Source organism: Pristiophorus japonicus, chromosome 5, assembly GCF_044704955.1.
Source record: "Pristiophorus japonicus isolate sPriJap1 chromosome 5, sPriJap1.hap1, whole genome shotgun sequence".
Classification (NCBI taxonomy): Eukaryota; Metazoa; Chordata; class Chondrichthyes; family Pristiophoridae; genus Pristiophorus; species Pristiophorus japonicus.
The window spans coordinates 62,779,557-62,804,930 of record NC_091981.1 but is presented as its reverse complement, the minus strand read 5'-3'; the positions used below and the strand labels follow the sequence as shown (position 1 = coordinate 62,804,930).

Genomic DNA, 25,374 nt, shown 5'->3' with positions numbered 1-25,374 from the left:
GGGTATGGAAAGAAAGCAGGAAAGGGGTACGGAGGTTAAATGATCAGCCATGATCTTATTGAATGGTGGTGCAGGCTCGAAGGGCCGAATGGCCTGCTCCTGCACCTAATTTCTATGTTTCAAAGTATTTGTAGGCAAAAAAAAATTGTGCTAGTTTATATTGCGAAAACAGCCAGAGCATACAGTGCTTGCCACAGAACTGAGTGTAAGTGCCACTGAAAAGCGCAACCCAATTTGCTGTTAGTGGCAATTTAATAATATCGCAATGCTTGTTCTGTGCTATGAGACATCTTGTGCAATTGTAAGCTGGCTACAATCTGTGTCTTTATATTTGCTTTTTGCTTTCATTTGATTTACGATGGGTTGGACTTTTTAGTTTTCAATTTTTGAATTACAGACCAATATGCATCATTCAACCACTTTTCATTTTTAATTATCTCCGGTCACAGATCCCCTGGAAACTCTTCATGGACCCCAGTTTGAGAAACACTGTCTTGGTGTACCTCAGTGTTTGTGGATGTCCAACATATCTTTAGGAAGCACGGGACATTTCTCACCTAATATTCAGGAAGGATAGAATAAAAGGAAAAGGAGGTGGGGTAGCATTGCTGGTTAAAGAGGAGATTAATGCAATAGTTAGGAAAGACATTAGCTTGGATGATGTGGAATCTATATGGGTAGAGCTGCAGAACACTAAAGGGCAAAAATCGTTAGTGGGAGTTGTGCACAGACCTCCAAACAGTAGTAGTGATGTTGGGGAGGGCATCAAATAGGAAATTAGGAGTGCATGCAATAAAGGTGCAGCAGTTATAATGGGTGACTTTAATATGCACATAGATTGGGCTAGCCAAACTGGAAGCAATACGGTGGAGGAGGATTTCCTGGAATGCATAAGGGATGGTTTTCTAGACCAATATGTCGAGGAACCAACTAGGGGGGAGGCCATCTTAGACTGGATGTTGTGTAATGAGAGAGGATTAATTAGCAATCTCATTGTGCGAGGCCCCTTAGGGAAGAGTGACCATAATATGGTGGAATTCTGCATTAGGATGGAGAATGAAACAGTTAATTCAGAGACCATGGTCCAGAACTTAAAGAAGGGTAACTTTGAAGGTATGAGGCATGAATTGGCTAAGATAGATTGGCTAATGATACTTAAGGGGTTGACTGTGGATGGGCAATGGCAAACATTTAGAGACCGCATGGATGAATTACAACAATTGTACATTCCTGTCTGGCGTAAAAATAAAAAAGGGAAGGTGGCTCAACCGTGGCTATCTAGGGAAATCAGGGATAGTATTAAAGCCAAGGAAATGGCATACAAATTGGCCAGAAATAGCAGCGAACCTGGGGACTGGGAGAAATTTAGAACTCGGCAGAGGAGGACAAAGGGTTTGATTAGGGCAGGGAAAATGGAGTACGAGAAGAAGCTTGCAGGGAACATTAAGACGGATTGCAAAAGTTTCTATAGGTATGTAAAGAGAAAAAGGTTAGTAAAGACAAACGTAGGTCCCCTGCAGTCAGAATCAGGGGAAGTCATAACGGGGAACAAAGAAATGGCAGACCAATTGAACAAGTACTTTGGTTCAGTATTCACTAAGGAGGACACAAACAACCTTCCGGATATAAAAATGGTCAGAGGGTCTATTAAGGAGGAGGAACTGAGGGAAATCTTTATTAGTCGGGAAATTGTGTTGGGGAAATTGATGGGATTGAAGGCCGATAAATCCCCAGGGCCTGATGGACTGCATCCCAGAGTACTTAAGGAGGTGGCCTTGGAAATAGCGGATGCATTGACAGTCATTTTCCAACATTCCATTGACTCTGGATCAGTTCCTATCGAGTGGAGGGTAGCCAATGTAACCCCACTTTTTAAAAAAGGAGGGAGAGAGAAAGCAGGGAATTATAGACCGGTCAGCCTGACCTCAGTAGTGGGTAAAATGATGGAATCAATTATTAAGGATGTCATAGCAGCGCATTTGGAAAATGGTGACATGATAGGTCCAAGTCAGCATGGATTTGTGAAAGGGAGATCATGCTTGACAAATCTTCTGGAATTTTTTGAGGATGTTTCCAATAAAGTGGACAAAGGAGTACCAGTTGATGTGGTATATTTGGACTTTCAGAAGGCTTTCGACAAGGTCCCACACAAGAGATTAATGTGCAAAGTTAAAGCACATGGGATTGGGGGTAGTGTGCTGACGTGGATTGAGAACTGGTTGTCAGACAGGAAGCAAAGAGTAGGAGTAAATGGGTACTTTTCGGAATGGCAGGCAGTGACTAGTGGGGTACCGCAGGGTTCTGTGCTGGGTCCCCAGCTGTTTACATTGTACATTAATGATTTAGACGAGGGGATTAAATGTAGTATCTCCAAATTTGCGGATGACACTAAGTTGGGTGGCATTGTGAGCTGCGAGGAGGATGCTATGAGGCTACAGAGTGACTTGGATAGGTTAGGTGAGTGGGCAAATGCGTGGCAGATGAAGTATAATGTGGATAAATGTGAGGTTATCCACTTTGGTGGTAAAAACAGAGAGACAGACTATTATCTGAATGGTGACAGATTAAGAAAAGGGAAGGTGCAACGAGGCCTGGGTGTCATGGTACATCAGTCATTGAAGGTTGGCATGCAGGTACAGCAGGCGGTTAAGAAAGCAAATGGCATGTTGGCCTTCATAGCGAGGGGATTTGAGTACAGGGGCAGGGAGGTGTTGCTACAGTTGTACAGGGCCTGGGTGAGGCCACACCTGGAGTATTGTGTACAGTTTTGGTCTCCTAACTTGAGGAAGGACATACTTGCTATTGAGGGAGTGCAGCGAAGATTCACCAGACTGATTCCCGGGATGGTGGGACTGACCTATCAAGAAAGACTGGATCAACTGGGCTTGTATTCACTGGAGTTCAGAAGAGTGAGAGGGGACCTCATAGAAACGTTTAAAATTCTGACGGGTTTGGACAGGTTGGATGCAGGAAGAATGTTCCCAATGTTGGGGAAGTCCAGAACCAGGGGTCACAGTCTAAGGATAAGGGGTAAACCATTTAGGACCGAGATAAGGAGAAACTTCTTCACCCAGAGAGTGGTGAACCTGTGGAATTCTCTACCACAGGAAGTAGTTGAGACCAATTCACTAAATATATTCAAAAGGGAGTTAGATGAAGTCCTTACTACTCGGGGGATCAAGGGGTATGGCGTGAAAGCAGGAAGTGGGTACTGAAGTTTCATGTTCAGCCATGAACTCATTGAATGGCGGTGCAGGCTAGAAGGGCTGAATGGTCTGCTCCTGCACCTATTTTCTATGTTTCTATGTTTAATGTGATTTGAGTTTTTTGAGGAAGTGATTTAAACTGTGGCAGAAGACTGCTGAGTGAATTTGACTCCTTGGATTTCTAAAGATTTTGGCGGTTATGCATGAAATTAGGTGTCACAGTATCACAGTATCACTGAAGAGATAGTGGAATAGATTGGTAGCTGGTTAAAATTGCATAAAAATGGACTGGTTATTAATGGGAACAGTTCAGACTGGAGTTTTGGTGGGAATTCAGTTCTCTCATGTTCTTATTAATTATTCTTATTTATGAGTTTAAGCAGGTTATCAAAGTACCACTACTAAATTTGCTGATGAATCAAAAATGTGTGCTTTGGTTGGTAATGAGGAATTTTTGAATGGACTCACAAATAAAAATGTCATTTAATGTGGAGAAGTGCTGTGTTATGTACATTGTGCTGGTCACTTGAGGTGTATCTATTTCAAGCATAGGTGCCCATTAAAAGTAACAGAGCAAAATAAAGGACTTGTGGGTTGTCACTAACTAATCACTCAAGTTGATGAGTGATGTGAGGTAACTAGGGAAAACAAATGTGTTTTTGGAAGTACAGGTTGAACCTCCCTTATCCGGAACCCTGTTCTGAATAAGGGATTTTTCCGGATGAGGGGTGGAGGGCAGTGAATCAGGCCAGCGATTGCGGGAGTCGGCAGCAAGGAAGGTCTTCAATTTGTTCATGTCGGAGTTCTGCGCATGCACCACCCAGTGGCCGGGAATGGTTCTGGATAAAGAGTGGTTCTGGATCAAGGAATTCTAGATAAGGGAGGTTCAACCTGTATTGCCATGTGGACGAAGTACAACACTAAGGGCACTATATCTAGGTTAGATTTGGCTTTGGTTCGACCACACTTGCAGTATTTTGAGAGTGTTTTAGTCTTCACATCTGGTGCTGGAAATTGGAGCAAAATACTGTGGATGCTGGAAATATTAAATAAAAACAGAAAATGCTGGAAAACACTCAGCAGGTCAGGCAGCATCTGTGGAGAGAGAAACAGAGTTAACTGTTCTGATGAAAGGTCATCGATCTGAAATGTTAACTCTGTTTCTCTCTCCACAGATGCTGTCTGACCTGAGTGTTTTCCAGCATTTCCAGTTTTTATTGCATAGGAGAGTAACAAGGGCTACCTAACCTTTGATCACTTAGTTAAGAGGATATGCTTGAAGAGTTAGTTATTTACTTTAGAGAAACATGGGCAGAGTAAATATGATTGAGGTTGTTGAAATTATGAAATGATTGGAGGTAGTAATATGGTTATAGGATTACATAGGATATGCAGCACAGAAAAAGGCCAACCAGTCCATGCTAGTGTTTATGCTCCACTCGAGCCTCCTTGTGTCTCTCCTCATCTAATTATCAGCATAACCCTCTATTCCCTTCTCCCTTATATGCTTATTTAGTCTCCCCTTAAATGCATCTATACTATTTGCTTCAACCACTCCCTGTGGTAGCGAGTTCCATATTCTCACCACTCTTATAAAGAAGTTTCTTCTGAATTCCTTATTTGATTTCTTGGTGACTATCTTATATTGATGGCTTCTAGTTTTGCTCTTCCTCACAAGTGGAAACATTATCTCTCTATCTACTCTATCTATCAAAACATTTCATAATTTTAAAGATGTCTATTAGGTCACCCCTCAGCCAAGAGAAAAGAGACCCAACCTGTTTATCTTTTCCCAATAGGTATATCCTCGCAATTCTGGTATCATCCTTGTAAATCTTCTCTGCACCCTCATCAGTGTCTCTATATCCTTTTTATAACAGAATTGTACATCATACTCCATGTGGTCTAACCAAGGTTCAATACAAGTCTAACATAACTTCACTACTTTTTAATTCTTTTTCTCTCGCAATAAATCCCAGTGCTCGGTTTGCTTTTTTTTGGCCTTGTTAACCTGTGTCGCTACATTTAATGATTTGTGCATTTATACTCTAAGATTCCTTTGCTCTTCTACCCCATTTAGATTTGTATTTTCCAAATAATATGTGACCTCCCATTTTTTTTACCCAAATAATACCTCAGACTTAACTGTTGAAATTAATTTGCCAATTATATTCTCATTCTGCAAGTTTATTAATGGATTCCTGTAATTTGTTGCAGTCCTCCTCAGTATTGACTATTCCCCCCCCCCTCCCCCCACCAATTTGGTGTAATCCGCAAACTTAGAAATTGTGTTTTTGATTCCAAAGTCTAACTCATTTAGTATAAATTGTGAACAGTGGTCCCAGCACTGATCCTTGTGGAACACCACTTCCCACCTTCTGACACTCTGTATAGCCACTCTTTACCCCATCTCTACTTTCTGTCTTGAAACTAGCTTAGGTATCCATTCTGCTACTTGTCCCCTGATTCCGCATTCTCTGACCTTATTCATTAATCTATTACGTGGTACCTTATCAAAGACCTTTTGAAAATCTAGATAACTTGCATCTACTGCATTACCATTGTCTACTCTCTGCTACCTCCTCAAAAAATTCAGTGAGGTTGGTCAAGCAAGACTTTCCCTTTTGAAGTCCATGCTGACTATTTTATTTTTAGTTTCTAGATGTTCTTCTTTTTTCTCCTTTTAATAGTGATTCTGTTATTTTTCCTACCACCGATGTTAAGCTGACTGGTCTATAGTTCCCTGGACATGTTCCTTCTCCCTTCTTAAATATAAGTATTACATTAGCTATCCGCCAGTCCTCTGGTACTACATCTTTTTCTAACGAATTAATAAACACGTGCAGTAATGACTCTGCTATCTCTTTCCTAGATTCTTTTCAAACGCGCGGATGTAATCCATCCAGGGGTTTTATCCTGAATTTGATTAGTTTATTTAATATATCTCTTATTTTAAATGCAGTTATTTCTAATCTCATCATCCGCTGACATGTCCACCTGTTCTGTCTCCCTGGTAATTACTGAAGCAAATTAATTATTTAATATTTCTACAATTTCTATTGCTGCCTGTGGTACTATCCTGTCCATCCCTTGGTAGTCCTATTTCCATCTCGACCTTTTGTTATTTATGCGCCTGTGAGATAGTTTACTATTTTGTTTTATGCTCCCTGATAATTTAATTTCATAGTTCCTCTTTGCCTTCCTAATTTTTTTTTTAAACTTCTCTTCTAATCTCTTCGTATTCTCCTTCATCATGCTCTCCCCTGTCTTTTTACTTGCTGTCAATTTTTCCCTTGTGGCTTTTTTCATGATGGTGTCTCAATAATGTTTAGCTTGATAAGATATTTTAAATGTATATTGATACGACTTGGGGGCATGGCAATAAAATATTTAGGTACTGAGTCAATTTAGATGCCAGGAAATACTTGATCAGGGTCATTATCATATCAAGCAGGTAGTCCCAAATATGGATATGCTACACTTGTTTAAGAAAGGACTCAAATTCTGAGAAAGGAGAACATTTAAGGTGTGTCGGGAATATAGGACTTAGTGTTAAAATCTAGACAAATCTCAAAATTTTTATCTCTGGTGCAGTGTACTGGTCTCTCCTGTAATTGGAACTTCTATCCCTCATAATGAGGAGTTTAACTTTACCATCCAGTATCTAGTCATAAAATAGCATGACTGGAATTTGTATTAATGGAAGCCAATTTTATATGAACTGGGTTCCATGATCTCGCACATGTAACCACGTACGCTTCACCAATCTTCTGAAAGGTGTATTGAATAATTTTATTGAGATGTGGCCAGGTGAAAATCATTGAGGCCTTAAAGTAGGAGGTGTTGGAGACGTCGAGAGGTTTAGGGAAAGAATTCCTGAGTGTGGGCCCTAAGCAGCTACTAATGGTGGGGCAAGGGAAGGAGATGCACAAAAGGTCAGAGTTGGAGGAATGAAGGGTTTGGATATGGAATTGCAAATATGCCATCTTAGTGATGGAGAGTATATGGAATCAAGCTCAGGTCGGCGTCAAATAGGGCGCCGAATGGTCTGGTGAGGGATGGAATTGGTGATGAGAGTAGAGAGTTTGGAGCAGGTGCAGTCAACGTTTAACGGGAGGAAGTTGTGGCTCATCCAAGACTGGATATTGGACAAACAACCTGACAGCACAGAAGGGCGTGCTGGTGTCAAGAGGTGTTGAAGAGATAGAGCTTGGGCATCTTCAGCATAAATATGGAAGCTGGCTACATGTCTACCGATGATGTCGCCAAGGAGCAGCATGTAGATGAGAACAAGGAGGCGGCCAGGTATCCTTCGGGGACTACAGTAATGATGTGAGGAAGAGAAGAGAATCCATTGCTGGAGATGCTTTGGCTATGATTGGATAAGTAACAGTGGAATCAAGTGAGGCCAATCCCACTGAGCCTGTGTAACAGAGGAAAGGCTTTGAAGTAGGATGGTGTGGTCAATCGTGTTATAGGCTACAGAGAGGCCGAGGAGGAGAGACAATACACCATGGTCACAGTCACAAAGGATGTTATTTGTGACTTTAGTTGGGATTATTTCAGTGCTATGGCAGGGACAGAAACCTAATTAGAAAAATTCAGTGAGTTGGAGGAAAAATGGGCACAGATTTGGGAGGTAACATTATGATCAAGGTCTCTAGTATTTCAAGCTATTTTTACAACTGATTTTATTTGTATGAAATGTTCCAAATCTGGAATTGTTTGATAACAACAGTTTAATACTAAAATACTTGGTTAAAAGTCGTCCAAATTGGATACTTTGAACTGAAGTACAAGATATCCAGAAATAAGTACAATTGTGGTGATTTGGTCTTTTGAAGTAGTACTAAATTGTCTTGGTTTGGTTGGTTACACATTGGCACAACATTTCTGATTTGTTTTCACAGGAACACAGATGGTTTGCCAAAGTTTGCTGCAGGAGCTGAGTTACTAAGCAGGTAAGGATAGTTATGCTTGTTTGGTAGATTGTGCTGTTGTAAAATCCAGAGCATAAGTTTACATTGTCATACAAATTTTTTAGCATGCAATTTGCTACTCACATCTAGTGTCATGGATGGAAGGACCATACACCAATTTTATTTTGTTAAATACAATACTAGATATTGCCAAGGCCACTTCCATTCCATTTGTCAACAAAAATGCATTGAGATGCTGTCTTTACAATACCTGTACCAGTGAAAATCATATAATTCAGTATGTTTAAAAAATATTTGGCCTATTCAGTCACCGTAAACCAATGTGCCTAATTATGAATGTAAGGAACCGCAGAATAAATCCTCTAAAACCAGTATTAATCTTAGGAAATCTCTGAATCCCATGGAATAGACATGGAGTTTAATTTATTCAGTCATTAAGTAGTGCCCTGATTGTGGCTTATAAATGAAAGCAGCACTTGATGGCATTGGAAACTGTTTTGTGGTCTCAACCACAAAAGTAGGTACGTTGAATGCTTTGCTTAATATAAATCCATGTTTAGAACTTTGCATAGAGCTTGTGTTCAATTTTCCTACATTGTACTTTTTATCAAGACTGTTTTACCTGCTTGTTTTTGTTATTTTAAAACTATACCTGTATCTACAAAGGTTGAGGAAGTTGGACTTAATAACATGCTACACAAGATATGGTGCTTATTTTATTGACTAAGATTAGAGAATTTATCTTGAAACCTCTTGGCTTCACATGGATGGCTTTTATGTAAATAGGTGCAGCTTCACTGCTAGAAAATGATGCATAGTGTATTTGATGCAAAAAAAACCCTTGATTCTTGTATGTTCTGACATAATCTGTACTAAATTGTATTTTCAAGTCAGTGCAGTTTGTACCTTTTGGTGTGGCAATTTTCTAAATCAATTAACCATGCTGTTTGTTTTGTACATAAAATGTTGGCATACTTCAAAGTGATAACATACTTTATCTTGGTGTAGGAATGTTTCAACTAGAACCTCTGTTGCACATAACTCTTATTCAGGAACATTACTGAATTAATACGGTATTAGTAGAATTTTCCAATTAAAGCACCGTGAAATATTTCTCACGAAAGCTGAAAGACAGAAAACCATCGGTGTACATATTTTGCAAATCCTGGCCCTAAACATTTCTATAATTCTGTTAATCAAACAACTTATCATTGCTGTGTATGTGAATATGTATGCACAGAGATGTTGACTGCTTTAATCTTCAACCTAAAGGATATATATATTTTCATAGCCAAAGAAATGATTTTAAAATGCCAAGTGATGTACTGTAATTCTTAAATTGTGCTCCAGGGAGTGTTCGAACAAGAATTTTGACTCCCAGTGCAAAGTGTAAAGCCACAATGAAATTATAATAGATACCGATTTTTAAAAACTGGAGAAAATGAATTTAGTTTACAACAAATTCTGTGTGAAGCTATTAGTCTTGTTTCATTAGTTGTTACTTGGTGCTGTTGGAAGTGGTTTACATGTGTAAGGATTGAAGTGCTGAGAAAGATAAACTGGAGTTTGAAAGTTCTCAGTGCTGTCCATTTACACTGTATTGTCTCCACATTGATCCTGAAATGAAATCTTGTCTAGAGCTGGGTTTACTTTATTCCAGGATCAATGTTGAATGCAGAATTCACTGCACTTGTATTGCTCATTGGAAAGATTCTTTCCCAGTAGTGACTCAAATGGGCTATAATTACAAAGCTGTTGGCAGTCCTGAATTGCCTTGTCTAGAATTGCACCTCAAAATGCCAGTTCAGGCAAGTACTTATAGGAAATTTGACCATGGTAAGGCATCACAGCTGAGGCCGATTCTGTTCTTGCCTGATGGCCACACGTACCATTTGACTGGGTCACTGTAGAAATCATGACCAGGAAGCCTGGTTGATTTGCATAAAAGTGGACTAGGAAACGCTGACTAGACCGAGTGTACAACAATCTGTCACATCACCTCTGTCATATATCCTTTCTAGAATTAATGGGCCCAAGTTTCGGCCTCAGTTGCCCCTGATTTTTTGGAGCAACTGGTGTAGAACGGAGTATCTTAGAAATTCAAATTCTCGGCATTTAGTTTGCTCCAGTTCTAGTCAGTCAGAACAGTTTCACTTTGAAACAGAATTTTTTTTCAAAAGGGGGCGTGTCCGGCCACTTGCGCCTGTTTTCAAAGTTTCGTCAGTGAAAACTTACTCCAAACTAACTTAGAATGGAGTAAGTGAAGATTTTTGTACGCTCGAAAAAACCTTGTCTACACTTTAGAAAATCAGGCGTAGGGAATGGGGGGGGGGGGGGGGGGAGAGGAGGGTTTAAAAGGAAGTTTACAAACATTAAACATTTCAGTTTTACAAATAAAGAGCCATAATCAATAATAAATGATAAAAACATCAATAAATCAACCAATAAATCAATCAAAAAAATTACTAAAATATTTTTTTTTTAAATTAATAAATAAAATATTTTCTACTTATGACTGCAGCATCGGGAGCCCTCCAACAGCGTGCTGGGATGCCCCCCCCCCAGTGTGTCTCTGTCAGTGTCTCTATCTCTCTGTCTGTCTGTGTGTGTCTCTCTCACTCTGTCTGTCAGTGTCTGTGTTTCTGACAGCGAGGGGAGGGGAGGGAGGGAGGGATGGGGGAGAGGAGGAGGAGGAGGAGGAAGAGGAAGAGGAAAAGAGGAGGGAAAGGGGAGGAGAGGAGAAGGGGGGAAAAGGAGAAGGGGGGAAAAGGAGAAGGGGGGGGAAGGGGGAGGGTGCCTGAACGGGCCCGGCTGGGCCCTAGACTTCGGGCAGGGCCCGTCCCCAGCACCAGATATACAGGTAGGTGGCGTTGGGTCGGGTCGGGTCCAGGGTTGGGAGCGCGGGTCGGTTCGGTTTGGGTCGGGTGGTGGGGGGCGCAGAGGGAGATCGGGTCGGTTCGTGTCGGGGGTGGGGGGAGGGAGGTCAGCTTGGGTCGGGTGGGGGGTGGGGGGGGGGTCGAGAGCACTGGTCGGGGGGGGTGGTGGGAGGGAGGGAGAGGGAGATCAGGTCTGGTGGGGGGGGTGGGGGAGCGCGGGTCGGGTCCGGTCTGGTCCGGGGGGACGTGGGCGGGGGGGAAACGGGAGTCGAGTCGAGTCGTGTCGGGAGGAAGCAGGAGCTGGGCGTGGGAGGCAGCCTTGTGCACGCAGCCCCAGTGAGGCCATTCGGCCAGGGCTAGGGGCTGCGTGCTTCGTGCCCCTCCCACACGGTTTTGGGCGTCTGGAGCTACTGGACATGCGCGGCCACTGTAGCGCGCCTGTGAAGAGGTCCCGGCACTGTTTTCAGCGCAGGGACCTAGCTCCGCCCCCTACAGCTCATGCTGCGCCACGTCCGGCTGCAGAGGACCAACAGGGAGCCGGAGAATACGTAAGTTTTTTTTAGGCGCACCTTGTGGCGCGAAAAACGGGCGTCCAGGTCGGGGCTGCGCTATTCTAGGCGCGGCCCGAAACTTGGGCCCATTATTTTAGGTTTTAACAAAGCATATTTTAAATTTGTCATTCCAAGCAGTCATCTAAATGCCTGAAGCCTGTTGTCGGCCTGTCTGCCCCAATACCTGCAGACCAGCTCCTAATTGTACTGCTCCATATTTATTATCCTGTGATCTAACATTGCTCTACCTGCAGCATGTATTGTGCCTGCCTAAGGATAATTTGGTTGCTAGGCTTGTATTTCTTGCAGTATTTTGCCACTAAACTGAAAAACTGGGCAAATCTGAAATTTATTCGTAGATTTCAGCATTGTAGTTTCTGGAAATTGCAAATATACTGCACAAGAACATAAAGTGAATATTTATAAAGTGTAATTAGACCGTTACAGTTTCTAATTTGCAAATTCCTGCAATTTTTCATAACTGTAAATTAATTACAGTATCCATTTTGGTACAACAGCAGAAGCTGCCACAGCAGTTCAGCCTCTTGATCAAATTCAGGTTTCTAGGGCTTTAAACTGCGGGGAGGGATTATCTTTAAAATGGCCCCACGTACATTTGTAGTCCTTTTGAGCTTTGCCACGGTCCCAAGTAGAGGTTTGTGTTTCCCACTGCATTTTTGCTTCTATTCTCAGTCCCAATTCAGCTGCAAGTGAGTTTCGGTCTTTGTTTTAGATACCAAAAACTGATATTTAATGAAAATGTTATATTTATATTTTGTGAGAAATTTCATTTGTGGGAATACAGGAATTGTTAGATGAAAATAGACTACAGCCCATCCAGTTTGTCTTCTACCATCCCGGTAATTGTTTGACACAATGATAATGGAGTTGTTGATTAATCATAGCATTCAATCTCTATCAGTCCATGACAGACCCAGACATGAGGCGAGCAAAACCCCAGTGTTGCAAAGCTTTGGGAACCATAGATCCAAAGTCACTTGTTCCTCTTTGGATGAATGCTACACCTTATCATGTATCATGTCTCAAATTACTCATGCGCTGTATCCCAAAATATTCTATTCTGAAAGAAATCTATCTAATTTGCATTTGAATCAATACTATCTGTTTCTGCCATCTTGTTCGGAAACCTTTTCCATAGATTGACCACTCACTCACTGAAAGAAAATAATACTGGAGAAATTAACTGCACTGAAAGCCAATAATTCCCCTGGACCTGATGGCTGTCATCCTAGGGTTTTGAAAGAGGTGGCTATAGAGATAGTGGATGCATTGGTTGTCATCGTCCAAAATTCCATAGATTCCAGAACAGATCCCGCAGATTGGAAGGTAGCAAATGTAACCCCGCTATTTAAGAAAGGAGGGAGAGAGAAAATGGAGAACTACAGACCAGTTAGCCTGACATCAGTAGTAGGGAAAATGCTAGAATCTATTATTAAGGACATGGTAACAGGGCACATAAAATAATAAGATTGGACAGAGTCAACATGGATTTATGAAAGGGAAATCATGTTTGACAAATCTGTTAGGAGTTTTTTTTAGGTTGTAACTAGCAGAATAGATAAGTGGGGAACCAATGGATGTAGTATATTTGGATTTTCAGAAGGCATTCAATAAGGTGCCACACGAGGTTATTGAACAAAATTAGGGCTCATGGGATTGGAGGTAATATACTACCATGGATTGAGGATTTGTTAACGGACAGTAAACAGTGGGTAGGAATAAACGAGTCATTTTTGGTTTAGCAGACTAACTGGTGGGATACTGCCAGGATCATGCTTGGGCCTCAGCTATTCACAAACTATCTAAATGTGTTGAATGAGGGGACCAAATGTAATATATCAAAATTTGCTGATGATACAAAGCTAGTGGGAACGTAAGTTGTGAGGAGGATGCAAAGAGGCTTCAAGGGGATATAGACAGGCTAAGTGAGTAGCAAGAACATGGCAAATGGAATATAATGTGGAGAAATGTGAAGTTATCCACTTTGGTAGGAGAAGTAGAAAAGCAGAGTATTTTTTAAATGGTGAGAGATTAAGAAATGTTGGTGTTCAAAGGTACCTGGGTGTCCTTGTACATGGATCTCTGAAAGTTAACATGCTGATACAGCAAGCAATTAGGAAAGCAAATTATTACAAGAGAATTTGAGTGTAAGAATAAAGACATCTTGCTGAAATTATAGGGCCCTGGTGAGACCACACAGGAGTATTATGTACAGTTTTGGTCTCCTTACCTAAAAGGAAGAGTATACTTGCTATTGAGGGAATGCAACAAAGGTTCACCAGACTGATGCCTGGGACGAGGGGGATTGTCCTATGAGGATTGAGTAGACTACGCCTATATTCTCTAGAGTGTAGCAGTATGAGAGGTGATCTCATAGAAATGTACAACATTCTTGCGGTGCTTGACAGGGTAGATGCAGGGAGGATGTTCCCCCTGGCTGAGGACTATAGAACCAAGGGTCACAGTCTCAGAATAAGGGATCGGCAATTTAGGACTGAGATGAGGAGAAACTTCTTCACTCAGAGGGTGGTGAATCTTTGGAAATCTCTACCCCACAGGTCAGTGGAGGCTCAGCCATTGAGTATATTGAAGATAGGGATCGATAGATTTTTGGATATTAATGGAATCAAGGGATATGAAGATAGTGCAGGAAAGTGGAGTTGAGGTAGAAGTTCAGCCATGATCTTATTGAATAGTGGAGCAAGCTTAAGGGGCCAAATGGACTACTCCTGCTCCTATTTCTTGTGTTCTTATGAAATGTCGCCGCATATTAGTTTTGAATTTACCCCCCTTCAAGTGCAGGCTTCTGCTGTGCTGGACAAGCCTGAAACAGTTAGTTATGGCCTACATTATCTAGTCCATTTTAAATCTTAAATACAGCAATCATATTGCCTCTCAAGTGCTGTTTACATTTCTCTCTCCCAGTGACAACATGAGAAATTGGCATCATGACTCCCCATAATCCAACCTCTCCATCCTCTCAATCATTCTGGTTGCTCTCTTTTGTATCCTTACAACAGCTAAAAAGTTTTAAAACACCAAAACATAACAATAGCTTTTAATTTTCTTCAATTGTTGCATGCTATCATTGTTAGCTGTGTAGTGCAGCTCAGATCTTGTTACGTGATGCTTTTGCAGTAGAATGAATCCAGTATCTATATTCAAAAAATCCTGTTCTTGCAATACTATAAATCTAAAGTCTGGTTTTAGAATGCTGAGTTTGTGTATGGAAAGTGAATGATTCATCTAAAATAACTGATGCGTAGCAACAAAAGGGAAAGGAATTCTTAACTGTCCTGTTTCTTAAAATGAGTAAAATACTGAATTTATGGTGAAAATAAATCTTTAAAACTCGAGTAGCCAAACTAATAGTTTAATGTGTGGTTTTGGCAATCTAGGTTGACAACTATTATTTCTGTGGCGTATTTGCTCATCTTTAACTGTATCTATTCCTCTAACCTCCATTCCTATTGTCAACCAAATACTTATCTGGTTCTTTTTTTGAAGCTATTAAACAATGGATATATCAACCTCCTGGAGTCACAGTGCGGATTTTGTCTCCTACGGGGCATAACAGACATGATCTTTCAGCGCGACAGCTGCAGGACAAATGCAAGGAGCAGCACCAGCCCTTATACATGGCATTCTTCGACCTTACAAAGGCCTTTGACACTGTCAACCACGAGGGTCTATGGAGCGTCCTCCTCTGTTTCGGGTGCCCCCAAAAGCTCATCAACATCCTCCGCCTGCTCCACGACGACATGCAGGCCGTGATCCTTACCAACGATACCATCCGGACTGGGGTCGAATAGGGCTGCGTCATCACCCCAATCCTCTTCTCAATCTTCCTCGCTGCCATGCTCCAGCTCACAGCCAACAAGCTCCCCGCTGGAGTGGAACTAAACTACAGAACCAGTGGGAAGCTGTTCATCCTTCGCCGTCTCCAGGCCAGATCCAAGACCATCCCATCCTTTGCCGTCGAGCTATAGTACGCGGATGACGCCTGCGTCTGCGCACATTCAGAGGTTGAACTCCAGGACGTAGTCAATGTATTTACTGAGACGTACGAAAGCATGGGCCTTACGCTAAACATCCGTAAGACAAAGATCCTCTTGACTGTCCTCGCCGCAGAGGACTGCCCCCAGTCATCAAGATCCACGGTGCAGCCCTGGACAACGTGACCATTTCCCATACCTCGGGAGCCTTTTATCAACAAAAGCAGACATTGACAACGAGATTCAATACTGCCTCCGGTGCGCCAGCGCAGCCTTCGGCCGCCTGAGGGAAAGAGTGTTTGAAGACCAGGCTCTCAAATCTACCACCAAGTTCTTGGTCTACAGGACTGTAGTAATGCCCGCCCTCCTGTATGGCTCAGAGACATGGACCATGTATAGTAGACACCTCGTCGCTGGAGAAATACCACCAATGATGCCTCCGCAAGATCCTACAAATCCCCTGGGAGGACAGGCGCACCAACATTAGTGTCCTCATCCAGGCCAACATCCCCAGCATTGAAGCACTGACCACAATTGACCAGCTCTGCTGGGCAGGCCACATTGTCCGCATGCCAGACATGAGACTCCCAAAGCAAGTGCTCCACTAGGAACACCTTCATGGCAAATGAGCCAAAGGTGGACAGAGGAAACGTTACGAGGACATCCTCAAAGCCTCCCTGATAAAGTGCAACATCCCCATTGACACCTGGGAGACCCTGGCCAAAGACCGCCTTAAGTGGAGGAAGTGCACCGCCTCGAGTCTCATCGCCAAGTGCATGCAGAAAACAAGCGCAGGCAGCGGAAAGAACGTGCGGCAAACCTGTCCCACCCTCCCTTGCCCGCAACGACTGTCTGTCCCACCCGTGACAGGGACTGTGGCTCTCGTATTGGACTGTTCAGCCACCTAGGGATTCATGTTAAGAGTGGAAGCAAGTCTTCCTCGATTCCAAGGGACTGCCTATATCAATCTTTATAATGAAAGGTATTGCATATGGCATGTGACTGTAGGATGTGGCAAAACATGGAATAAGAGTGGACCCACAAAGGGAAGAGCAGAGGTTGGTTAGACTTCTCTGGAACCAAAAAAGTTACTAAATCTGATACAGTTGTGGTTCCACTTTTATTCCTTGTTCAACATTCACCTTGTACCTTCCATAATTCTGCATTACTAAAGCTGTCTGCTGGAAATGTTATTTGATCTTTTGTGGCAAACATTACTGCTATAGTTTGGGCTCTTTCCCAACACCCTTTCACACGCAAAGGGCCTTATGATAATTTCCATAAATATACCAGTATCTTTTATTCTTTGCTGTACTGCGTTGGTAAGCCCTGGGTTAACATTAATCCTGTTTACCAATGAGACTGCAGACCGAAACTAATATATAAATTTATTTTGCAACATGTGATACAGTTAGCAAATCTCTAGTTTCTGATTATATTCTAAGTTGTTGGGTTTAGCAGTTTCCTAATGGTAGAATGTGTGCATGCATAAATGCAAAAGATTTATATAGTTCCTTTAATGTAAAAAAACATCATAAGGGGCTTTCCGGAGGGGGAGAACAGTTAGGATTTTTTCCCCATGTAATCCTTACATAGCAAAATCCTGTTCTTAACTCTGGGAAGATGCACAGCAGAGGCAAGGCATATTTGTCCTGGTCTGTTTTTTGTTCTTGGAATGTGGGTGGCGTGTATTTGCATGGAGAATTGCGATGCAGCATTTTTTTTGTATGCAATTGTTTTCCTTTTAGTGGCTGGCTCAGATCCAATTCAAAGGAATTTTATAGGTTTTACATTGAGGTAATCCTGATTAGCAATAGGAAATGTGCCTGTGGATGGTTTTGCCTTGGCGAGTTGCTGCAGTGCATCTTGTAGATGGTACACACTGCAGCCATGGTGGGCCAGTGGTGGAGCAAGTGAATGTTTAAGGTGATGAATGGAGTGCCAATCAAGTGGGCTACTTTGTCCTGGATGATATTGAACTTCGAGTGTTATGGAGCTGCACTCATCCAGGCAAGTGGAGAGTATTCCATCACACCCCTGACTTGTGCTTTGTAGATGGTGGAAAGGCTTTGGGGAGTCGGGAGATGATTCACTCGTCACAGAATACCCAGCCTGCTTTGATTTCACACTATTTATGTGGCTGGTGTACAGTTTGTTTCTGTTCAATGGTGACCCCCAGGATGTTGATGGTGGGTGATTTGACGATAGTAATGCCATTGAATGTCAAGGGGCGGTGGTTAGACTCTCTTGTTGAAATAGTCAACAAGAGAGTCTAATGTTACTTGCCACTTATCAGCCCAAGTCTAAATGTTGTCCAGGTCTTGCTGCACGCGGGCACGGACTGCGTCATTATCTGAGGAGTTGCGAATGGAATTGAACAATTTGTTTTAATTTGTAATAAATTTATAAATTATGTTTGGAATATTTGTTTTTTGGTGGCTCTCCTTTCAGCTTTGTGCCCAAGAGGATGCTGTGATGTTCCGTAACAGAGGGAAAGTAAGATCGGGAAGTGATGAGTAACAGAGATCTGGGGTTTTATTCACTGGAACCGGAGTCTGATGAGACGCTCGTCCAGAACGGGGTTCTGCTGCCTGCCCCCTTGCTTCCTCCTCTTCCTCACCCTCCTATTCCTTCTCCTCCCCTTGAGGTGATCCCAGAACCTCTGGTGGCAAGGGCTGCACCTTCATGATGGCCAAGTTGTGGAGCATGCAGCAGACCACCACGAAATGGGACACTCGCTCTGGCGAGTACTGGAGGGCTCCTCCCGATCGGTCAAGGCAGCGGAACCATTGCTTTAGCACCCCGATGCTCTGCTTGATGACATTCCTCATGGCAGTATGGCTGTCATTATATGACTGCTGACCACGGTGGGGTTGTGGAGGGGAGTCATGAGCCAGGTGGAGAGTGGATAGCCTTTGTCTCTGAGCCTCTGGTTTGACGTCGTGGTTAAAAGATTGCTGGCGTAGAATGTAGGCATCTCATGTCTGCTGCCAGCATGCCGGGCATTCACCATGTCGCACTGGGCGTGGTCGCACATTTAATGAGTGGTACCCTTTGCAGTTACAGATCATCTCAGGATTGGTATGTGGCATCTGCAAAGCCACGTGTGTGCAGTCGATGGCGCCCTGCACCATGAGGGAGCCTGATATCCTGGCAAAGCCACATGCGTGCTCGTCCTGCTTCTCTCTCTTCAGGGGTAAGACAATGTAGTCCTTTCTCCTGGTGTACAGAGCCTCTGTGACCTCCCAGAAGCAGCGATGGGTGGCGAACTGTGAGATGTTAGCTATGTCGCCTGCCTCCAGACTTAAAGGATCTGGTGGTGGAAACAATTGTGGGCCACGTTTTTGTCCTGCTCTGAGGCTGCAGATCTAGATGCAGGAAGTGGCAGAGTTCTGTGACCACCTCCTTGGTGAAGCGGAGCTTCCTAATATATTTCTCCTGGCTTTGGTGCAGTTAAGAGAAGTGCTGTCGGAAGACCCTAGGTGGGTAAGGCCTCCTGCTGAAAGCCTTCCTGCCTCTCTTCCTTCTCCCTCTGCGAGCATCTTGTCCTCTTCTTCACTGCCTCTGCTCTATCTCCGTGTCAGGGGGACTGCAGTTAGACCCCCCCAACTGGGAGCAATTGGTGTGAGCAGAACCTTTTAATTGAGAAGCAAGGCGTTCTCCACTTGCAGCACCACTCCCTGTCACCTCAGAAACTTTAAGCAAATCTAGAAAACTCCAAACAGTTGCACAAACTCACACACAGCCCATAGAAATGCAAAAGCAAGTCAGCTGCAAGATCGTAGCGCTGGTGGGGGTTCGTTCTGCTGAACGCATGTTTAGCTGGTTGTGATTTAGAGAGGGCGTTAAATGAAGCGGCGACATACAAAATGGAAGCAAGGCGGCCACCATTTTTTCTTCCAAACCAGCCTTAACAGCTAACGCTAAAGGCTCCAATTATATGGCTTAATTGTTTTTAAGCTTTTAGCGTTATTTTTAAAAGAGGCTTCCAACCCCATGAACTTTGTGTATAACCAAGATGACTAAATAAGCAGAATCACTTCCAATGTTCCAAAATTTCAATTCAAATCATTTAAACATTTAAGAAACTCGAAACTGCCAATTTTGAAATGTGAAAGTCTTTCATCCGAAATTGGAAATCTTCACTCAATTTAAAATATTTACCAGAATTTCACTGTGGCCACAATGAAAGTCGGGGTTTCACAATTTAATAGGTTCGTTAACCTCAATGGTTCCACTTTAATTCAAACCAATATTTTATTAACTAAACACTACAGAACAGATAAAATAATAAAAATCGCACGTGCTTACAAAAAAAGAGTAAGTTACATCATCTTTTCTTTCATAACATAAGAAATAGGAGCAGGAGTAGGCCATTTGGCCCCTCGAGCCTGCTCCAGCATTCAATAAGATCATGGCTGATCTGATCCTGGCCTCCACTCCACTTCCCGGCCCGCTCCCCATAACCCTTGACTCCCTTATGCCTTCATACTTTTGTAATTGCCTTTATTTAAGTTCAGGATAGTTTGAGACCTAACTGTCTCATCCTCAAACCTAATTTGAAATTCTACCATGCTATAATCACTCTTCCCAAGAGGATCCTTCACTATGAGATCATTAATTAATCCAGTCTGATTACACATTACCAGGTCACTCTTTCACAAAGTGTGACTAATTCTTAATCTGCTACTGTCAATATCCACTCCTAATCAATGAGGTGGTGGGAAGAGGAGCTTGCACCATTAGTCGACCATTTACTGGAAAATTCAGAGGAGTCTCTCCCAATCAGAATAGGAGAATAAATTATTGGCGGTAAATACGATTGATGACGAGGAATGGACATGTCCGTTCGCTGATGAAATATCAAAACAAATCAACACCAACCATCATTCCCCACAAGAGAAGGGCTTTCTATATAAATCTGTCTCTTGTGTCAGTGCTCCGCCAGACCCACATTAAGAACGTAAAAGAGGAGCTTCACCAAATGCTACTGAGTGTGCAGCACAGTGAGAGTGCGGCGAGAGAGGGAGCAGCCCTTGCCATTGGTTTCTGTGCCATGCCACATTTTGATACGCTCAGTAGCCTGGAGGAGTTTGCGAACTCCAGCAAATTTATGGGCAAGGCCGATGAAGAACCGGATAAAGTCAAGAATGTTTCTGTGTTATGAAAACATGGCAGCCTGCGCACCTGATGAACTGCTGTTTACAGTCGAGAGCCACATTCTGCCAGCTGTTTAATTTAATTACAAGTGGGCAGGGGATAAAGGCTGAATCCAGGGATCTCAGACTAAAGCTCAGCCTATTACAGACGATGACTCAGATAGCCAGATCCCTATAGTTCAATCGCTGCAGGCTTCCCATCAGAAACACAGTGCTACTTACATACATGCAGGATCTTATCGAGGCCGAGCCACCAGAGCTGCTGCAGAGCCTGTTCGACAGTTAGCCATGAATTACAGGGCTAGACAAGGTAGATGCAGGGAGGATGTTTCCTCTGGCTAGTGAGTCTAGAACCAGGGGTCACAGTCTCAGAATGGGTCGGCCATTTAGGACCGAGATGAAACTTTTTCACTCGGAGGGTGATGAATCTTTGGAATTATCTACCCCAGAGGGCCGTGCAGGCTCAGTCTTTGAGTATATTCAAGATAGAGATCAATAGATTTTTGAATATTAAGGGAATCAAGGAATATAGGGACTGTTATGTCTTGAATAAAGAGTTAGACGAGATACTGCAAGCTCAAAGTAAGGTGTGACCATAGTCCTTTATTACAGATCTGAGTGCCTCTCCAGCTTGTGAGGACTCCTTTTATACAGGTGCTCCCAAGGGATTTTGGGATCCCTTGGGACTCCAGTGGATAAGCCCTCTGGTGGTTAAACATGGTATTTACAGGTTTACATACATAACAACACTCCTCCTCCTCCCCCCCCCCCCCCCCAAAAAGTCAATAGTGTAAATATTTACAATGTGAGTCGACCTGGAGCCTTCCTTTCCCTGGTTGATCGTCTCGGTGCAAATGCTGGTTTTGGTGAGTCGTTTGTTGGGCCCTCGCTGGCCTGCTGTGCAGCTGGCCGTGCTGGGGTTGGTGAGTCCTGCTCGGCTGCTGCGGGTGATGGGTTCTGCTTTGTGGTCAATCGCTGGGTCGGTTGCCGTGTGTGTGTGTATAGAGTCTATTGTGGGTTGTTCTGGATAGTCCGTAAATCTGAGTTTGGTTTGGTCCAAGTGTTTCCTGCAGATGAGTCCATTTGAGAGTTTGACCACAAACACACTATTCCCCTCTTTGGCCAAAGCAGTGCCAGAAAGCCACTTGGGACCTTGTCCATAGTTCAACACAAATACAGGATCATTTATCTCAATTTCACGTGACACATTTGCACGATCATATGTATTCTGTTGAAGCCGCCTGCTCTCTACCTGTTCGTGTAGATCAGGGTGGACTAACAAGATCCTCGTCTTAAGTGCCCTTTTCATGAGCAGTTCAGCAGGAGGAACCCCAGTGGGCGAGTGGGGTCTTGTGCGGTAACTAAGCAGGACTCGGGATAAGCAAGTCTGCAGTGAGCCTTCAGTTACCCTTTTCAAGCTCTGCTTGATTGTTTGAACTGCTCGCTCTGCCTGACCATTGGACGCTGGTTTAAACGGGGCAGATGTGACACGTTTGATCCCATTGCGGGTCGTGAACTCCTTGAACTCGGCACTGGTAAAGCACGGCCCATTGTCACTTACAAGGACATCAGGCAGGCTGTGCGTGGCAAATATGGCCTATAGGCTTTCAATGGTGGCAGTGGACGTGCTTGCCGACATTATCATAAATTCAATCCATTTGGAATACGCATTTACAACCACTAAGAACATTGCATAGTCAACATGGACCCTAGACCACGGTTTGGAGGGCCAGGACCATAAACTTTAGTGACGCCTCCCTGGTTTAACTTAACTGGGAACATGTATTACATTTGTGCACGCAGGACTCTAAGTCTGCATCGATACCGGGCCACCACATGTGGGATCTTGCTATCGCTTTCATCATTACGATGCCTGGGTGGGTGTTGTGGAGATCACTAATGAAGGTATCCCTGCCCTTTTTTGGCACCACTACCCGATTACCCCATAGGAGGTGGTTCTGTCTGTATAGACATTTTGTCTTTGCGCTGCTGTTACGGCATTATTTCTTCCTGCATCTCTAACTGGACACTAGACCAATTCCCGTGGAACACACAGTTTTTTTTCTAAGGACAGACAGTAAGGGGTCCTGGCTTGTCCAGGTTCTAATCTGTCGGGCAGGAACAGGTGATTGCCTACTCTCGAATGCTTCCATTACCATAACTAAATCTGCGGCTGTGCCATCTCCACCCGTGGTGGGCAATGGCAGCCTACTGAGAGCATCGGCAGAGTTTTCTGTGCCTGGCCTGTGGCGGATGGCGTAATTGTATGCGGACAACATGAGCGCCCATCTCTGGATGCGGGCCGATGCATTCGTATTTATCCCCTTACTTTCAGAAGAGAGGGATATAAGCGGCTTATGGTCGGTTTCCAATTCAAATTTGAGCCCAAACAGATACTGATGCATTTTCTTTAACCCGTAAACGCTTCTTTTTCGATCATACTGTCGGCCCTCTCAGCCTTAGACAGACTTCTGGATGCTTAAGCAACCGGTTGCAATTTCCCAAATTCATTAGCTTGTTGCAATACACACCCGACCCCATACGACGATGCATCACATGCTAGTGATGCATACAACACAAGCAATTTGTTTGAACATAAGTTTCCTAGCTTTCTCAAAGGCATTTTCTTGGCTTTTACCCCATACATTTCCTTTACGCAGTAAAGAGTGCAGGAGTTCTAACAATGTGCTAAGACCCTGGAAGAAGTTACCAAACTAGTTCAGGAGTCCTAGAAACGACCGCAGCTCCATCACGTTCTGTGGTCTCGGTGTGCTCTTGGTTGCCCCCATCTTCGAATCGGTGGGCCTGATGCTGTCCGCTGCAATTCTTCTTCCCAGGAACTCACTTTAGGCGCCAGGAAAACGCACTTTGAACGTTTTAGCCTGAACCCCATACGATTAAGCCGACTGAGAACCTCCTCCAGGTTCTGCAGGTGCTCAACGGTGTCCCAACCTGTAACCAAGATGTCGTCCTGGAAGACTACGGTGCACGGGACCGACTTCAGCAAGCTTTCCATGTTCCTCTGGAATATCGCCGCGACCGATCGAATCCCAAACGGGCATCTGCTGTAAATGAAGAGACCTTTGTGCGTGTTGATGCAGGTGAGGCCTTTCGATGATTCCTCCAGCTCCTGCGTCATGTAGGTCGAGGTGAAGTCCAGATTCATGAACGTTTTTCCTCTCACCAGTGTCGCAAATGGGTCGTCTGCCTTTGGTAGTGGGTATTGATCCTGCAGTGAGAAACGATTGATAGTTACTTTGTAATCACCACAGATTCTGACAGTGCCGTCTCCCTTGAGGACTGGAACAATCGGACTGGCCCACTCATTGAATTCGATCGGCGAAATGATGCCCTCTCGTTGCAGCCTGTCCAGCTTGATCTCCATCCTCTCTCTCTCATCATGTAAGGTTCTGATCTCGCCTTGTGATGGATGGGTCGCTCCCCCGGAATCAAATGGATCTGTACTTTTGCTCCTTGGAACTTCCCGATGCTTGGTTCAAACAGCGAGGGGAACTTGTTTAGGACCTGGGCACATGAGGTGTCGTCGACGGACGAAAGCGCTTGGATGTCGTCCCAGTTCCAACTATCTTTCCCAGCCAGCTCCTGCCGAAAGGCGTGGGGCCATCGCCCAGTATCACCCAGAGTGGTAACTCGTGCACCGCTCCATCATAGGAGACGGTCGCACTGCCGATTACGGGAATCAGTTCCTTTGTGTACGTTCTCAGTTTAGTACGAATGGGAGTCAGGACTGGCCTTGAGGCCTTGCTGTACTACAAGTTATCGAAAGTCTTTTGGCTCATTATGGACTGACTTGCACCCATGTCGAGCTCCATGGACACCGGGAGTCCATTTAATTCAACCTTCAGCATTATCGGGGGACACTTTGGTAAATGTGTGCACCCCATATACCTCTGGCTCCTCGGTCTGAGGCTCTGGTTCGTCGTGATCCACCGTGGATTTGTCCTCCTCTGCAACATGGTGGTTTGCAGCTCACCTGCACATATGTTGGAGGTGTCCCATTGTTCCACAGCCCTTGCAAACGTATCCTTTGAAGCGGCATGAATGGAAACGATGATCACCCCCACAGCGCCAACAAAGTGTTAATGGCCTTGTATTCATCACCCTTGATGGTGGACTCTGAGTCATCTGTGGACGTGCAGCTGCAGACGTGCAAGTCCTGCCCTGTACATTTCGATTCGAAAACAGCGTTACTTTGTTCACAGTACTTGCAGCAACACTAGTGTGCTGAGAAATTTATTTGGTGTTGTTACTGGGCACCTGGGCTATCGCTAAGACTTTACTCAAGGTTGGGGTCTCTACAGTCAAAAGTTTGCGAAGTATTACTTCACGGCCAATGCCAAGTACAAAGAAGTCCCTGAGCATGTGCTCCAAGTGTCCTTCAAATTCGCAATGTCCTGCAAGGCGCCTTAGCTCGGCGACATAGCTCACCACTTCCTGGCCCTCAGACCTCTTGTACGTGTGGAACCAGTACCTCACCAACAGAATGCTTTCCTTTGGGTTTAGATGGTCCCGGACCAGTGTACACAACTCATCGTACGACTTGTCTGTGTTTCGCTGGAGTGAGCAGGTTTTTCATGAGGCCATACGTTGGTGTCCCAGTAAACG

The 25,374-nt window shown here is 43.9% G+C and overlaps 1 protein-coding gene across 1 annotated transcript in view; it reads left to right on the top strand.

Annotated features, from left to right (window-relative positions):
• dtnbp1a (dystrobrevin binding protein 1a) overlaps positions 1-25,374 on the top strand; it is a 378,832-nt gene that overhangs the window by 7,834 nt on the left and 345,624 nt on the right. Inside the window, exon 3 of the mRNA XM_070880679.1 lies at positions 8,117-8,167. Coding sequence (XP_070736780.1) covers positions 8,117-8,167 — 51 coding nt within the window. The remainder of the gene's footprint in view (positions 1-8,116; positions 8,168-25,374) is intronic.